Source organism: Loxodonta africana, chromosome 24 (genome assembly GCF_030014295.1).
Source record: "Loxodonta africana isolate mLoxAfr1 chromosome 24, mLoxAfr1.hap2, whole genome shotgun sequence".
Lineage (NCBI taxonomy): Eukaryota > Metazoa > Chordata > Mammalia > Proboscidea > Elephantidae > Loxodonta > Loxodonta africana.
This window is the reverse complement of record NC_087365.1, coordinates 15,277,534-15,296,080: the sequence shown is the minus strand read 5'-3', so window position 1 is coordinate 15,296,080 and position 18,547 is coordinate 15,277,534. Positions and strand designations below refer to the sequence as shown.

At 40.6% G+C, this 18,547-nt stretch overlaps 1 protein-coding gene across 4 annotated transcripts in view; it reads left to right on the top strand.

The window, feature by feature from the left end:
* NDUFAF5 (NADH:ubiquinone oxidoreductase complex assembly factor 5) overlaps positions 1-17,209 on the top strand; it is a 54,393-nt gene extending 37,184 nt beyond the window's left edge. For 2 of the 4 annotated variants that reach the window (XM_064275768.1, XM_064275767.1), the window contains one exon: positions 22-131. Coding sequence is in view for 2 of the 4 variants with exons in the window: in XM_010591527.3 (XP_010589829.2) it covers positions 22-114 (93 nt within the window). In the remaining 2 variants the exon portion in view is untranslated. Of the gene's footprint in view, positions 1-21 lie in introns of all 4 variants that reach the window. The other 2 variants (XM_010591527.3, XM_003411448.4) reach the window with 2 other exon arrangements.
* The last annotated feature ends 1,338 nt before the right edge of the window (positions 17,210-18,547 follow it).

Below are 18,547 nucleotides of genomic sequence, written 5' to 3'. Positions count from 1 at the left end.
TTTAATCTTCATTATTTTCAGGCAAGACCAGCTGAAAGAGGTTCCGCAACCGTGTCGTTTGGAGAACTAGGAAAAATAAACAGTCTTGTGTCACAGGGGAAAAAGTCAAAATAAATATTTTATTTACTATTAATGCAGTCAGAATTTTCATCAGAAATTGGTAGCTTTCACATCTATAATCACATTTTGAAGCAAGAAACAACACATAACTACTTATTAATAAAAAAAAAAACTTATTAATAGGCCTGAGTAATTAACCTATTTCCACATCTGTATTTAGTAGCCATTTCAGTTTGACATGGTTTCTGTGTTCAGGTGAGTACTGTTATTTGCAGATTCAGCCTAAAAGCAGAGGAAACATTTCCCTGAAAATTTCACAGGTATGTTTGTGTATGTAAATGCCTGACTCCATGGAGAAACATTACTCATGTGACAGCTCCATTTCTCCTCTTCACTCTTGTTATTTCCATGGGAGGATCATGGTATGGAGATGAGGGGAACAACGAGTTGGTAGGCTCCTCAGGAGTTGTGGTTTATTTAGGAAAAAAACAAAGAATTTTTTCAACATTTGTGATTACTGGAGCACTTAAGAAGTTTAATCTGAAATTATTTAACACACATTGTCTTCTTTGCCTTGAATAAGAACAAAGAATATGTACCTTCTCTAGAGCCTTGCTGTCCTGTGGTTTGTACTTTAGAAGTGCCTGTCTCGTTATTGAATTCCTTCCTGTTTTTTTTTTTTAATACAGTGAAACCTGTGAGAGCCGAAACTCAGCAGGACTGCTTTGTTTTTCCAGGTCACACAAGTTTCCACCTTTGATAGGGTGCAGTCTTACCACTTTTCTTTCACTCTCCATTAGAGGAAAATACTGTGTTTTAGTTTTCCTTCTCTGACAGGTTTCCGCATTGCCAAGGTTTCAGCATTCTGCGGCTTTACTGTACAATATTTTCCTGTGTTTTTGGTGAAAGTTTACACAGCAGATCAAGCTCCCGTTCGACAATTTCTACACAAATCGTGCATTGACATCAGTTACATTACCTCATCTTTGTTTTAAAGAACCTGAATTCTCATCTTCTTTTTCAACTGCATGACCTGGGGACCACGATTTTAAACCCTCACCCTACCTTAGGTAAGAAGAAAACATTTTAAAGAATTACAGAGGCAAAAAACATGTATATATAAATATCTGCACAGTGATTAAAAGTGCTGTTTTATTATTGGGCTTTCCTTTGTAATGTCAGGCCTTCAGCACTGTTAATCTGAGTTCACTGTTCTTTCATCATCCAATTGGATTCAAAATTGTTTGGAAGTAATCAACCTCAGACAGCTTAGGATAGGTGGAAAGAAGATGGTGACAAGACAGTAGGAGAGAGGAAGGTGGGAAGAAAATGAGTGAGTGTCGAGTCTATTATTACAAGTCAATAGTGAGCTATTGGCTGTTTGCTGTCCTTATCGTTCCGCCTGGGTATGGCCTCAGCTTCTTCAGCCTTGTTTTTGGGTACCATTGAGTCCGTTCCATCTCATAGTGACCCTGTGTACAACAGAACAAAGCACTGCCTGGTCCTGCACCACCCTCATGTTCATTGTTATGCTTGAGCCCATTGTTGCAGCCACTGTGTCCATCTCGTTGGGGGTCTTCCTCTTTTTCACTGACCCTCTACTTTACCAAGCATGATGTCCTTCTCAAGGAATGATCCCTCCTGATAACATGTCCAAAGTATGTGAGACGAAGTCTCACCATCTTTGCTTCTAAGGAGCATTCTGGCTGTACTTCTTCCAAGAGAGATTTGTTTGTTCTTTTGGCAGTCCGTGATATATTGAGTATTATTTGCCAGCACCATATTTCAAAGGTCAATTCTTCTTTGGTCTTTCTTATTCATTGTCTAGCTTTCGCATGCGTATGAGGTGATTGAAAATACCATGGCTTGGGTAGGTGCACTTCAGTCCTCAAAGTGACATCGTTGCTTTTTAACACTTTAAGGAGGTCTTTTGTAGCAGATTTGCCCAATGCAGTGTGTTGTCTGACTTCTTGACCGCTGCTTCCATCGATGTTGATTATAGATCAAGTAAAATGAAATCGTTCACAATGTTTTCTCCTTTTGTCGTGATGTTGCTTATTGGCCCAGTTGTGAGGATTTTTGTTTTCTTTATATTGAGATGTAATCCATACTGAAGGCTGTAGTCTTTGATTTTCATCAGTAAGTGCTTCGAGTCTTCTTCACTTTCAGCAAGCAAGGTTGTGTCGTCTGCAAAATGCAGGTTGTTAATAATAACTCTTCCTCCAATCCTGATGCCATGTTCTTCTCCATATAGTCCAGCTTCTCGCATTATTTTCTCGGCATATGATTGAATAAGTATGGTGAGAGCAGACAACTCTGACACACACCTTTTCTGACTGTAAACCACACAATATCCCCCTGTTCTGTTCAAATTACTGCCTCTTGATCTATGTACAAGTTCCTCATGAACACAATTAAGTGTTCTGGAATTCTCATTCTTTGCAATGTTGTCCATAATTTGTTATGATCCATACAGTCAAATGTCTTCACATAGCCAGTAAAACAGCCTCAGGCAATTTATCATAGTATTTGCTTCTCTTTGTCTCTGCCTCTCTCTTTCCCTTATTATCATGTGAATACCCAGCTCTTCATGGGATGTAGACTGGCTTACCCTGTGTATAGTATTTTGTCTCAGTCTCCTAGTGCTGCCATAACAAAATACCACCAAGTAGGTGGCTTTAAAGAACAGAAATTTATTTTCTCCACAGTTCTGGAAGTTAAAAGTCCAAATTCAAGGCGTTAGCAGGACTGTGTTCCATCAACTCTAGAGGAAGGTCCTTCCACATCTCCACCCCGGCGTTCCTTGGCTTTCCTTGGCTTGTAGTTGTATCTTCACATGGTGTCTGTTTTCCCGCTGTGTGTGACTCTGACTCCGTGTCTGTCCTCCTCTTAAAAGGCATCAGGCATATAGGGTTAGGACCTACCCTACTTCTGTGTGACTCAGCTGATAATCTTCAAAGAAAGACCCTATTTCTCCAAACAAGGTCACTTTCATAGGTACAGGGTTAGGATTTCAACAAGTTTTTTTGAGGGACACAGTTCAATTTATAACAGTAGGTATTTTGAATTGAATTAAGTGAAAAATGTACCCTTTAAAAGACCTAAATTACAATTAATAACCAAAGTTTTATAAGAGAAATATAAATTGCTATTCTTGCGGTCTTCAGTTTGGAAATTCATTGTTTGAAATGAGGATACACTTGGTAGCTTTTTGATTGTTCTAATTTTGGTTTTGTTTTTGACACAGAGGAAAAGAAAATACCTATATAGTAGATTTTTGGGAAAAAAACCTTTTAGGTTAATTTTCAGAATGTGAAGGGAGAGGAGAAGAAAACCTGGATATTAAAGTACAAGCTAATGACTGAGAAGTAGATAAATTCCAGGATGCCTATGCTTCCAAAAGGACGCATGTTTATATGCATTACCTTGCTTGTTCCTGCACTGACTGTTTTCTGGGAATATATGAGGAACTGTTACAAAGTTAATGCAGAGGAAAGGGGCTGAGGAACTAGGTGTGTCTGTGTCTGTCAGTCTATTCCAGTGGCTGCCAGAGGTGCAGGGGAGGGCAGAAACTAGAGGGAAACTTGTACGTCTCATTTTTTTTTTAATCTTTCTGTAAATTTTGAATTTTCTTCCCAAGAATAAGCATTACTTTTGTTTATTTAAGGAAACAGGGTTTATCTGGATGCTGGGTGGGGTTGGGGAGGGAGTAGATTACTCTGGGCTATCTCAAAAAGCTCTATTAGTTTAAGAGAATAAAGGAAAGAAAAATAACTAATTGGGAACGCTTATTTAATGTGAGTGACAGTAGTAGTAAAATTATTTTTTAGTTAATATCTGCTTAAATTACACTGTCAAGCTTTAATTGTTTGGAGCCCTCAGGAAATTTATTTTTCTGAATAGCTGTGTTTTTCAAATGATGATGATTTCATCTTTTTAAGAACAAAACTTAAAATCTTATTAAAAATCTTTCCAAAATATATTACATTCCTCCCGCAATCTTAGTGTATGGAACATAACCTTTTTTTTTTTTTAACCACCTTAGTTACTATCAAAAACTCAGATTGTACTGTATTGCTTGTTCCTGCACTGTCTGGCCCCAGGAATGATGTGCTTTGGTTTTGTGTCTCTTTTCAAACGCTTTTCCTTGCTGTCAGTTCGATTTCAACAGCTTGATAGAACTGAATTTCCTTGAATCAGTTTTTCTCTTCCCTTACGATTTCTCCCTTCTGATTTGCTGTAAGATTGGAATTCAGATTGAAAGAACTATACGGTGGAGCCCTGGTGGCGCAGTGGTCAAGAGCTTGGCTGCTAACCAAAAAGGTTAGCAGTTTGAATCCACCAGCTGCTCCTTGGAAACTGTATGGGGCAGTTCTGCTCTGTCTGTAGGGTCACCACGAGTCAGAATTGACTCGACGGCAACAGGTTTGGTTTTGGCTTTAGTGTATATGTAAAGTAGCAAAAAGGAACTAGGTTCTGGGTGAAAGTGTGACTTAGAGAAATGCATGAGCTTTATTAGTTCCTTTACAAATTCTCACTGTTTTGTTCTGCTCTTTTTGAGTCATCAGTCTAATGGGGCTTTAGTCTGTGGACTCTGACACTTGTTGGCTGCTGGAAGATGGGATTATTTCCTGGTTCTTAGCAGTGTTCTAGTGTTACAGATTGAATGTGCTCCTAAGAATATCTGTTGAAGTCCTGGCCACTGTACCTGTGGATGTGATCCTGTTTGGAAATAGGGGTTTTCTTTTGTTACGTTAATGAGATTATACCAGAGTAGGATCCTAAACCTAATCACTCTGAGTTACCAAAAGGGCAGAATAGACAGAGCAGAAAGACAGACACCAGACACAGCAGAAAGACAGACACCAGAGCATGCCAGGGAATGCCCAGGAACTCTGGGGCCACTGACAAGGGACCTGTTTTTAGAGTCACGCCCTGAGTTCAGACTTTCAGCCCCCTGAACTGTGAGAAAATACATTTCTGTCCTTTAGAGCCGCTTGTATTTTTTATCATGACAGTGCTAGGTAACTGAGACACCTGAGTTGTTGGCTAGGAGAATTCCAGGATGGCTGTGTATATGAAAATTCATACTTGTAAAACAAAGATTGTTTGCTTTATAGAAAGGATTCTATAAGATTTGTTGAGACAAAAGATTCCTATATACATTGAGTATGTGATAGGATTGTAAAAAGTTACATGTACAAAAGTTATATAATTCATGAAATTTTATCTGTGAAGCAACTTTTATGTTATTTTTCTTTTTTAGTACCATTTTCATCCACTAGGTGGAAATCGTTACTGTACAACCTATGTTGAAGACATGTACAATTTTTTATACTGATTATAACAGCCTTTAATAGGGATGGAATAAAAATATTTTACCATGGGTTAGCTTCTCTCTGGGAAGGAAATAGATATTGATATTAATAGGTATTTGGAAAAAGAAAAATAGTTAATGCAGTGACTTTTATTTCTTCATAAGTTAGCATTGACCTCTCTTGCCTAAGAAGAAATGTTTTGAGTTTTTTATTTTGGGATTTCATTATTGTTAATAATGTGATGTTTATCTTCAGCAAACTTATCACAAGTTGACCTGCCTTTCCAGAACTAGAATAGATACTTGCTATATCTTTAATTCTCTGCCTGGATATTTGACAGATACGTATCTTGCTGGTTTAGTAACACTGATTTGAGAGTAATAGATGATGCATTGGGCACTGGTAAGTTCCTAACAAATAAGGAAATAAATACCTTGCTATGTGTGGTTTGTTTTTTTTTTTTAATCTATGGTAGTTTTAAAATCTATCCAAAAATTATTTGATGTGTTTCTGTTCAAGAAGTGGTGCTTCATTCCCTTCCCTTTGAGTGTGGCCGAATTTAGTGACTTCCTTCCAAAAAACAGAATATGGAAGTAACAGTGTCATTTCCAAGACTAAGTAATAAAACGCATTATGGCATCCTCCTTGCTCTCTTGGATCACTCACTTTGGGGAAAGCCAGCTGCCATGTCATGAGGACACTTAGTTCTGTGGAGAGGACCTAGAGGTGAGGAACTGCATATTGTCCAGCCCAGCCAAGCCTTAAATGACAGCAGTCCCAGCTGACACCTTGACTGCATCCTCATGAGACACCCTGAACCAGACTCATCCAGCTAAGCTGCTCATAAATTCCTGACCCAAGAAACTGTGAGATAATAAATGTTCTTTAAGCCACTATGTTTGGGGGTAATTTGTTACACAGCAATCAATAACTGATATACTGTATATGGGAAAAGTTGAATGCTCTGGGTAGGTTGAGTGGTTACTTTATAAGCACAGAACATAGCCTCCTTATTTATATAAAGTTAGCATAAACTACCATATCACGTTTGTTCTCAGAGAAAATCAGACCTGAGATACTCTTGCCTTGAGGTTTGAGTCCTTGATGGCTCAAAATAGAACTAACATCCCAAGGTACAGTTAGTAGGCCTCAAATTTCATTTCCTAGGAACATCAGGATCAATTTTCCGGAACCCTGACAGGCTAGATCCAAAATGAAACCAGATAATTTGAGTAGAGTGTGCGAATTCAGTGAGCTAAACAACTGTGCATGGTTTCCTGGGTCAATTCTTCTCTGCCTTAGCTGTTGAGTCGCTGACAGCTCATTATCAGGGTGGAGTGTTGACACTGCAAACTGGCTGCCAGGCTGTGAAATGAGCACAGTGCTGTGGAAATAACTAAGGGCCTTTCAGAAAGCGTGAGTTTGTCTGTCTTGCTAGGCATTACTAAAGCCAAGCAAAGGTAAACTGCACTTCAAATTAGCAAATGGAAGCAAGCCAGCTCCCAAGTCCTCATAAAAAGAATATGCTTGTGTTCAGGATGCCCATTGCTAGTCCTGTCAGAGCCACCTCTAGGAGAATAAACCAAGGGCACTTACCAGGTCCACATGGTAGGAGCCTGTGCTTAGATTGTCAGCGGGGGATTTGGGAGAGGAAAGTTCCAAAGGAGGACATGGTAGTCTTTGCTACAACAGACTGGAAATGGAGGAAAGGGAGTCAGGTGGGTTTTAGTCCTGAAGCTGCTTATTCCTAACACTCGGGCAAACTCCATCTATGACCTGAGGGTTGTCAACTAAAATTACAGGCTTAGCACTCAGGGATTCTTAAAGGAGGCGGTGGGCCTTCCTTCCAAATTCCTGAGGGGTGGAAAATGGCTGTGAGCCATGGACAGGATGATTTCAAGAGCTTTCAGCCAGACTCCCATCATCTGAGTCCCAAGATAAAGCAGACAGGATCGCTCTCCCCATCTAGACAATTTCTTGGACTCAGTGTTAAATTTGGGGGATTTGTTTTCCATTTAGAGTTAACCTTGATTTTACCTGGAGACAAGATGTGAGAAGGCAAGCACAATGTGGTTTGCCTTGGGTTACCTATCTTAAACGGCCTCAAAGGAGGCTCCAGAACCCTTAAGATGGAGCAACTTTTTACATTTCCCACGGGTGATGACATTTTTTCATAATCGCCAAGCATTTAGCTTTGCTAAAAAAAAAAAAAAAATTTTTTTTTTTTTTTTTTACTAAATGTCCCCAAATTTTGCAGAAAGTCACCGGCTATGTGTCCAGGTAAGAAGGTCTTGACTGCAAGTCACACCCGGAGAGAAAATGCAGAGGCTTCAGGTGGCGGCATGCTGGAGGATCAAGTGAAGGAATAAGATATGAACGTACTTCACCATCTCTAACCAAGTCAGGCTGTCAGGCTTGCTTCAAAAACCAGCTGAACATTCATTGTAAACAAAGGGAACTTCCTTTAACCTGTACAAAGGTGTCCTTGGTTGCTAAGGCCTTCCTTGGATTAAAGCTCCATGTATTACACTCTTGCCAGGCAGTGTGCTAAGCCTTTGGTATGTACTATCATCTCATTCTCACAGCTACCTACAAGGAGTACTAATACTATTGCTCCCATTTTTCAGATGAGGAAACAGGCTTAGCTTGTGACTTCTCCAAGGGTCAAGTAAATGGCTGAGCCACTACTTGGCTTCAGTCTAGTGTGTGACAAAGCTAGCGTGTCTGGATCCAGAGTCTATGCTCTTAACCACTGCACTAGACTCCCTTGAGAAAGATCATAAACCGTTTCGCTGGAGAGTAGATAACTATTGAACGTAGATTTTCCTGGAGCTATTAAGATTATTTAAGACACCTCTACAATGCTCCGCATCCTACCAGACCATTTCTTTGTCTGTAAAAGAGGGACGATGACACAATATACTTCGGAGAAGGCAGTTGTATCAGAGTTAACAGCATAAAGTTGATCCTCATTGTTCACAAATCTGTATTTACAAATTTGCCTGCTCTCTCAAATGTGTTTGTAACGCCAAAATCAGTACTCAGTGCTTTCACCGTCGTTGCTGGACACGGACATGCGCGGAGTGGCAAAAATTTGGAGTTGCCCCCACACAGGGCTGGCTTGATATTTGCTTATTCAGTGTTTGGGGAACTGTAGAACATAGCTACCATGAATCACAAGAATTTAGTTAGAGCACTGCCTGGCACATAATAAGCAATGATGTGTTAGGTGTTATTATTATAGACAGAAGAGTTTTAGAGATGCTTTCAAGAATAAGTTACTGTTGTAATGCTAGCTTGCCATTTGTCCTACATAAAATTCCCTCGTGCTCATACAAGAAGATCAATTATTAAGCAGATCAGCTTAAAGTCAGTGCCTGCCCCCCCTGCCCCCCCCCCGCCTTTAAAAAAAAGAATACACAACCTTAGAAAGCTGTTTTGCCTCTATGGCAAAATACAAATCTCAAATAGAAGAAATTTGTTCTAATTTTTAGGCAAAGATTGAATGTTCATGTAGAGGCAGTTTAACTTTACTTAGAAATTATTTTCTGATAGAGTCCTGATGGTGCACTGGTTAAGAGCTCAGCCGCTAACCAAAAGGTTGGCAGTTCGAATCCACCAGCCACTCCTTAGAAACACTGTGGGGCAGTTCTACTCTGTCCTATAGGGTCCCTATGAGCCAGAATCGACTCAATGGCCATGGGTTTGGATTTTTGTTTTTTATTTTCTGGTTGATGAAATACAAGTTAGGATAACTCCTTTTGTACAAGCACACACTGAAAAAAATGTTTCTGTATCAAAATATAGGCCAAAATGCTGGCTGAAATTGAGTGGCAAAAAGGTAAGAATTAAAATTCATAACCAAAAAATTATTCTTGCCATGCATGGAAAGATTAAAAATATTTTCCGCCATAGAACTGAATTTCTCACCTGAAAGGCTACCTTGGACTTACTCAATTTTCGAGCTATAAGACATCAGAGCAGTCTTGTTTTGCATTTGAGGAAAATGAGCTCCACAGAAAGGGACTGGCTTGTCTGAGGTCACCAGCTAGCCATGGAAATAGGCCTGCAATGTAGGTTTCCCAGTCTTGTCCAGCGACCTATGGCCAGCTTGACACTATTCATGCAGCCCTGACAGTCCAGCTGCTGCACCTACCCTTCTCAGAAGAAAGGCTTGGGAGGTGAGGCAAGTGAACATTGTCAAGGTGCCTGGGGTCTGCCCGTTATGAAGCCAAAACCAAACCTGCTGCCGTTGAGGCAATTCCTACACATAGTGACACTGTAGGATAGAGTTGCCCCATAGGGTTTCCAAGGAGCGTCTAGTGAATTCGAGCCACCGACTTTTTGGTTTGCAGCGAAGCTCTGAACTACAAATCCCTTTGATACTGAGCTCTTTGCAAAGCCCAGGAAAAAAACCCCATTGCTCTCAAGTCAATTCCAACTCAGAAGTGACCCTATAGGACAGAGTGGAACTACCTCATACAGTTTCCAAGAAGTGCCTGGTAGATTTGAACTGCTGACCGTTTGGTTAGCAGCTATAGCTCTTAACCACTACACCACCAGGGTTTCCTGCAAAACCCAGAGTCACGTTAAATTTGGTCACTATGAGTCAGAATCGACTTGACGACAATGAGTTTGTTTTAGTTTATAGACCTGAACCTAAGCTGTGCATTCACAACATTTAAAAACAAACAAACAAAAGAACTGTCTGGATTCCCAGAAATTGTGATTTAATGTGGCATCAAGAATTTTAAAAGGCTTTCCTGAGGAGAATTTTTTTTTATTGCACTTTAGATGAAGTTTTACAGAGCAATTTCACTTCTCATTCAACAATTAATACACATTGTTTTGTGATAATTGGTTACCAACGCCATGACACGTCAACACTCTCCCTTTCTCTACACTGGGTTCCCCATTACCAGCTTTCCTGTCCCCTCCTGCCTTCTCGTCCTTGCCCCTGAACTGATGTGCCCATTTAGTCTCGTTTTGTTTTATGTGCCTCTCTAATCTTTGGCTAAAGAGTGAACCTCAGGAGTGACTTCATTACTGAGTTATAAGGATGCCTGGAGGGCCATACTCTCAGGGTTTCTGTAGTCTATGTCAAACTAATAAGTTTGGTCCTTTTTTTGTTGAGTTAGAATTTTGTTCTAGATTTTTCTCTAGCTCTGTCCAGGACCCTCTATTGTGATCCCTATCAGAGTAGTCAGTGGTAGCCAGGCAGCATCTAGTTGTGCTGGACTCAGTCTGGTGGAGGCTGTGGTAGTTGTGGTCCATTAGTCCTTTGGACTAATCTTTCCACTGTGTCTTTGGTTTACTTCATTCTCCCTTGCTCCAGATGGGGCGAGACCAGTGGAGTATCTTAGATGGCCACTCACAAGCTTTTAAGACCCCAGGTGCTACCCATGGAAGTAGGATGTAAAACATTTCCTATGAACTGTGTTATACTAATTGAGCTAGATGTTCCAAGAGACCATGGTCCCCAGCCCTCACCCAGTAATTCGGTCCCTCTGTAACCTGACATTTCATGGTCTGCTCCTTGGCTAGGAAGACACATACAGTAGATGAAAGCGAATGAGGCTGCTTTATTAAGTTGCCCAAGTAAAGGAGCACACCAGGTCTTGGGTCACCAAGGTGTCTCCCAGAACAATAGCCCAAGGGTTTTATATGGATAAAGTAAATTGGGTCTGGGGTCCCCAGGAACACCCCAGGGTGGGGCCAACTTGTTGATTGGTTTGAGAGGGTGTTCTTGGGGCGATCTGATCTCAGCCTGTTCAGTCTGAAGGGTGGGCGGGCCACAAACATGGCGTTTTGCCCATATCCGGGGCATAGACGGGGGTGTGTTTTTCGGCTTCTGACAGCAATAAGTCGTTTGAGTGGCAAGGTCATCGGTACTGCGTAGTTCAGGCGGGCCTGAGCTGGTCCAAGACGGTTTTAGCTGGACCGACGACCCCAGTCTCTTGTTTTCTTTAACCCAGTTGGAACCGAAAGTATACCTAAATAAGGAGATATTCTAAAAGCGGAGGTTAGTTCCTGTTTTGCCTAATAAGGGGATAGCTTACAGGCTGGGAGTTAACTATGTTACTGAAGATGGCAGGCTCAGCCCCTTGGCAGGGCCCTTTGTTTATTCAACGTGGCTGCTGCACTGCCGGTCTCATCTCCGGAGTTTGGATGTGTCTGTGAAGCTTCCGTGACCTTTCCTTGGTTAAGTTGTGCTGACTTCCTCATCATTGTGTACTTTCTTACCCTTCACCAAAGTTACCACTTATCTAGTTAGTGTTTTTCCTTCTCCATTCTTCCTCTCCCTAGTAACCATAAAAGATTGTAAACCTTTTCATGAGTTTTTATAATAGTGGTCTCCTACAGTATTTGTCCTTTTGTGATTGACTTATTTCACTCAGTATATTGCCCTCCAGATTCATCATTTGTTCTTCATTGTTGTGTAGTATTTCCTTGTGCGTATGTACCATAGTTTGTTTATCCGTTCATCTGTTGATGGACACTTAGGTTGTTTCCATCTTTTTGTTATTGTGAATAATACTGCAATGAACATGGGTGTGCATATGTCTATTCATGTGATGGCTCTTAGTCCTCTGGGATATATTCCTAGGAGTGGCATTGCTGGATCATATGGTATTTCTATTTCTAGCTTTGAAAGGAAGCGTCATATCATTTCCAAGACTTGTATCATTTTACATCCCCACAAGCAGTGCATAAGAGTTCCAGTCTCCGTGCAACCTCTCCAACATTTGTTATTTTGCTTTTTTTTTTTTTTAATTTGTGCCATTAATTTTGGGGTGAGATGGTATCTCATTGTGGTTTCGATTTGCATTTCTCTAATGGCTAGTCATCGCGAGCATTTCTTCATGTGTTTGTTAGCCACCTGAATGTCTTCTCTGGTGAAATGTCTGTTCATATCCTTTGCCCATTTTTTAATTGGATTGTCTTTTTGTTTTAGAGGTGTTAGATTTTCCTAGAGTAGAACTTTGTCAGATTTGTCTGTAGATTCTCTTTTTACTCTTTTGATGAGCATAGTATTTAATTTTTAGAAGATCCCAGTTATCTAGGTTATTTTCTGGTGTTTGTGTATTGCTACTTATGGCTTGTATCCTATTTATGCTGTGTATCAGGGCTGCTGCCATGTGTCATTGACCTTATTTTTTCTTCTATGGCCTTTATAGTTTTTGGTTTTATATTTAGGTCTTTGATCCATTTTGAATTAGTTTTTGTGTATAGTGTAAGGTATGGATCCTGTTTCATTTTTTTACAGATAGATATCTAGTTGTGCCAGCATCATTTGTTAAAAAGACTGTCTTTTCCCCATTTGATGAACTTTGGGCCTTTCTTGAAGATCAGGTGACCATAAGTGGATGGAAGGAGAGAGAACTTTTATGTGAATCACAGATGGATTCCATTTTACCCTCACTTCTGTTGTAGTTGGGAATTTTAAAGGTCTTCTGCTATTGTGTTGGATTTAAAAAAAAGCGTTTTTGTGCATTTTGTGATGGGTTTATGTTGGAGAGGGAGGATGTGTCATACTGGTTGGAAGTGAAGAAAGGTTGGTGTGGACAAGTTCCTCATTCAGTACCTTTTCAGCACCTACATGTGTGGTACTGGACACATAGAGATGAGAAGGACCTACTCACTGCCCTCACAAAGCTCTCAGTCTGGCAGACTGGAGACCATGGTGAACTGACATTGTCCATTTTTTTGCAACCAAAAGCACTTTGATTGAGGCACCTATGTGGAAGGCACTGTGCAAAGTATTACGTAGTGATCCTCAGCTAAATGAGGTGGTGTTCCTGCCTTCGTTCCAGTGGTGTGGGGTAAGACAGCCATTCGGCTCTAGTTCAAGGTAGAATATGAGAAATAACAAAAAAGGGTTTGGACCAAAGTGCCTTGGGAGTTCAGAGGAGAGAGTTACATGCCATCTGTGTGGGTGTGTGTGTGGGTGTGTGTGTGGGTGTGTGTGTGTGTTTTGGGTGGGGCTGGTGTGAGTATCAAGGAAGCTTGGTTCATGTGTTCATTCATTCCACAAACTCACTGAGCAGTAACTAAGTCCCAGTGTGCTGCCAGGTGTTGGGGTGTTATGATGAAGAATCCTTAGCCATCAAAGGGCCTCCAGTCAAGTGCAGTGGAACAAAAACAGATAATATAGTATTTCTCCAGTTCTAAGTGGTGCTGGTTATAACTTGTACCCTGATTTCAGAGATGTTAAAATTTGTAAAAAGCTATATTTTAGGATTAATGGAGTATGGGTAGTGTACTTACTATGGACTATGCCCTGTTCTATGTGCTTTACATTCATCAATTCATATAATTTATTTTAAAAAAGGCAATAGCACACAGTGACAAGGGGCTTGCACAGAAGCTCTTGGGAAATGTGAGGAAATGAATGAATGTATCCTAGAAGAATAAACCCTCTGTCCTCCATCCTTACCCCATTTGGGGAAGAGATGCCTTCTCTAAGAACATAGATACTTACAAGTAGTAATATTAGAACTTTAGTGTAGCCAAGGAAATAGCCACTAAGAGATGAAAGGCTCAGTAATGGTCCCATTTTTGTTATTTCCACCAGGTCCAAAGAATTACGGTGCTAAAGGTATTGTTTGTGTATGTAGTGGGGTGTCGGGAAAGGAGGAGGGATGCAAAGAACCAAAGAAAATGTTTCCCTTTTGTATTATTACTCAGAGTGCTAATTCCATTTTGAGGGGGTGGCATTGCAAATTGTGGGTGCTTAGGAAAACAGGATTTTTTATTGCATTAAGGGTTTGTTCTACTATTGAACGTAAAGATGCCACAATGAAAACTGAACTTAAAACAGAATTAAGTACCCTTTCCCTCACTAAGGCTGAATTACCAGAGATGGTGTAGTTCTTTCTTATCCTTCATTATTGTTTTTTCTATGTTTTGATATTTTAAACAATGCTTTAATTTAGACTGGCTTCTTCCTTTTAGTTCAAAAATCATGAGGTTGTATTTCTCAAGACATTTGAAAAGAAATACTGTTTTATTATTCTCAAGCACACACTGAAACTAGAACATAGATTTTGCTAAGCGGAACCATATCTAGACCGATAAACCACATCATGATAAACGGAGAAAACATTGAAGTTATCAAGGATTTCATTCTTCTCGGATCCACAATCAACACCCATGGAAGCTGCAGATGGGAAATCAAAAGACACATTGCATTGTGAAAATCTGCTGCAAAAGATCTCTTTACAGTGTTAAAAAGCAAGGATGTCACCTTGAAGACTGAGGTGCACCTGACCCAAGCCGTGGTGTTTTCAGCTGCCTTGTATGCATGCTAAAGCTGGACAATGAATAAGGAAGACCAAAGAAGAATCGATGCCTTTAAATTGTGGTTTTGGCTAAGAATATTGAATATACCATGGACTGTCAGAAGAACGAACAAATCTGTCTTGGAAGAAGTACAACCAGAATGCTTCTGAGAAGCAAGAATGGCAAGATGACATCTCACATACTTTGGACATGTTATTAGGAGGGATCAATCCCTGGAGAAGGACATCAATGCTTGGTAAAGTAGAGGGTCAGTGAAAAAGAGGAAGACCCTCAACAAGATGGATTGACACGGTGTCTGCAACAATGGGCTCAAGCATAACAATGATTGTAAGGATGGCGCAGGACTGGGCAGTGTTTTGTTCTGTCATACATGGAGTCGCTATGAGTCGGAGCCAACTCAAAGCCACCTAACAACAACAACAACAACAAGCGGAATCATCTGAGGAGGCTTGACAATGGGCACAAAATAATGATGTTATCCTGTTAGATGTGAATGGCAGTTTCTGGAATGCTTGAGAGTACAGTAAAGAGTTTATTCCAAAGCAATTCAAATATTGCCATCGTGAGATTATCTAAAAACTGTTTACTTTACAGACCTTTTTGTTATTTCTAGTGAAAAACGAATTTGTTTATTGCTAAAGCAATTTTCATTGTGTCGCAATTAGAAAATGAAAGTAGGCAAAAGACAGAAAATAACATTGGTGATCATACCACAGAGATAATCACGTTTAACACCCATGTTCATGTGTGTTCTTGCAGAATTTTCTAACATATTACATATGTAAGTACATACTTTTTGTTTTTTTCAAAAATATGACCAGCTTTACAAACTGTTTTGAAACATGCTTTTTTTCCCCCATATCACAACAGACCATGATCATCTTTCCATGTCAGTAAACGCTCATGTACGGCATCATGTTAAATGGCTCTGTGTTGTCAAGATGTGGGACAATTTATTCAGCCGGTCCAGTATTTATGTGGAATTGTTGTCATCGTAAGTATAGCACCATAGAAGCAGTATCCTTGCAGCTAAGTTTTGTATGTACATTTAACTATTTAATATCAGTGTCCAAAGGCAGAAGTGATATAAACAAACTGATGTGCTGGCTTCGCCCCACTCTGGTAAGCTGCATCAGATTGTTTTAAACCCTGCGGACGTGAAGTGCGGCCTGTGCTGAGCAAGGATATTTGCTATGATAGGTACTTTCTGGCTCAGTAACTTTGCCTCCTCCCCGAGGTGGATTACCCAGTAAGCAAGGCTTATCTGTGCTTACTTACTATTCAGTAGTGGTCGATTTTACCTGTCAAAGATGTGATGAAACCCGTGTGACAATGTGCACTATAGATTATGTTGTTAGGTGCCGTCAGGTCAATTCTGACTCATAGCAGCCCTATAGGACAGAGTGGAACTGCTCCATAGGATTTCCAGGGAGCAGCTGGTGGATTCAAACTGTGACCTTCTGGTTAGCAGACAAGCTCTTAATCACTGTGCCACCAGGGCTTACATTTAAATCTTTACCTGTCAGGAATTTATTTTAATGTAAGTTGTAGGGTGGGATTTGATTTGATTTTTTCCAGTGGGCTATGCTGTATAATAAGGAAACCTGGTGGCAAAATGGTTACACTTTCTGCTGCTAACCAAAATGTTGGCAGTTCAAACTCACCAGCCTCTTTTCTCCTTAGGAGAAAGATGTGGTGAACTGCTTTTGTAAAGATTACAGAAACCTTATAGGGCAGTTCTACTCTGTCCTATAAGGTCTTTATGAGCCAGAATTGACTCAAGGAACCCTGTTTTACAATACAGTTCTAAATAATCTGTCATTTCTCCATTGATTTGAAATGGCACTTTAGCTCAATTTAACTTTATGTATTGGGTCATTTCTGTATATTTTGTCTTATTCAGATGGTTTAATTGTCATCGCTTTGTATTTTATTGGCTGGTAAAGCTAGTTTCTCCTCATCACTCTTCTTTTCTAGAATTGCACTGGCTATACATCTTTGTTTATTTTTCCGTATGAACTTTGGAAGCAACTTGCCTAGTCTAAGAAGTATTGCTACTGTTTTTATTAAGGATTTATTGTATTTAAAGATTGATTTAGGGAAATTAACATCTCCACATTTTGGGGTCTTCCTATCCACAAGCAAGATATATGCTTCCATTTATTTAAGCCATTGAGATGATTGTTTAAATTATTACATCATTTCAGATTCCACTTTTCTAATCCCAGCTGTTTCCTTGACATTAATTAGAATCACTTGTCACTTAAAGTTTGAAGATCCTTAGGAGAGAAGTGGGATCCACATTCATTCATTCATTCACTCATTCACTCATCTATTCATTCATTCATTTAAAAAGTACTTGAGACCAATTATGTTCAGGCAAGGTGCTGAAGATACAATGGTAAACAAGTAAAACAAACAAAATATATATATAGCCCCTGCTTCCACAGAGTGTACAGTCTTGTGGGTATATAAATAGATACTGATTTTATTCCCAGCACAGTTATCATCTCTTTATCTTCTGGTGTGTGTAATATGATCTTTTTTGGACTCTTTCTTGGCTTAAGTTCTGCCAAAAGCACACCCTGAGGCAATGATTTAAGTGCATGTAGTGTATTTTTTTTAGTGTATTTGGAGAGACAGTAGGGAGGTGAGAGAGTGGAAAAATGGACGGGAAGAAATCACATAAAAAATGTATTGATGAGTATGTTACTGCATTGGGCAACGGGGGCCCCATCCTGCTGGGCGCCTTCTGAGAGACTCTATGAATGTATCTCAGAGACAGGGCCCTGAGGCACAAGGAAACATGAGCTCCTTTTCCTCACTGATTGAGGTTGCTCCTGGAAGCACTAACTCTCTGGGACGTCTGGCCTGCCCTGCCTGTGGATAAGAATGCTCCTGCAGCCAGAGAATACCCTCAGACAGAGAGGCCTGCAGGTGCTTGAGGCAGGAAGCTAATAGAAGGCATGGGATTGCTCGGGGAAGCTGCAGATGATTTCAGGGCTGATTTGAGGGGAAGTGGGTAGGGCACCAGTGGCATCTACTGCAGACAGTGTCGGCCTAGAAAACAGATCTAGCTTTGGAAAGCGCAAATACATAGAGGGAGTGTGCTGTCATGGTTCACTCCATGGAAGCCTGCTGACTGTGCCAATTGTGCAGGCTAGTCCAGGAAGACGATCATTCACTTCTAATGCCAAATTGTGTGGTGGATGACAAATCCCACTCCTCTCGCCAGCTGCATCCTATGAAAATCTAACCTTCCTTCCGTGTTCAATTCAGACCCCAGCTACCCATGCAGCCCTTCTCTCTCTCATCCCCAGCCATCCAGGGCTGGGTCAGTGGGTACCAGCTGCAAGCTCAGGAGTCCATATGACTCCCTTCACTTCAGGCCAGCCAGCTCCCCCTGCTCCTTTGTATGCAGTCATTCCCTGAAATGACTTAACAGGGCTCATGGGAGACATCATACATGGTATAACATTAAAAAAAAAAAAAAACCCAAACCCACTGCCATCGAGTTGATTCCGACTCATAGCAACCCTATAAGACAGAGTAGAACTGCCTCCCCATAGAGTTTCCAAGCCGCGCCTGGTGGATTTGAACTGCCGACCTTCTGGTTAGCAGCCATAGCTCTTAACCACTACACCATCAGGCTATAACATAACAGCTTTAATGTAACAAAGAAGAATACAGATGAAGAGGTGCATAGGGTGAGGTCTGGGAGAGGTCACAGCACAAGGTTCCATGTCCCAAGCAGGGATGCAACCCTCTCCCATGCTGGTCACCAGCAAGGAAACTCCCTGAGCCTTCATCTTCCAAAGCTCTTATTGGCCTCACTACCTGGCCATAAAGGTTACATCATACTTCAA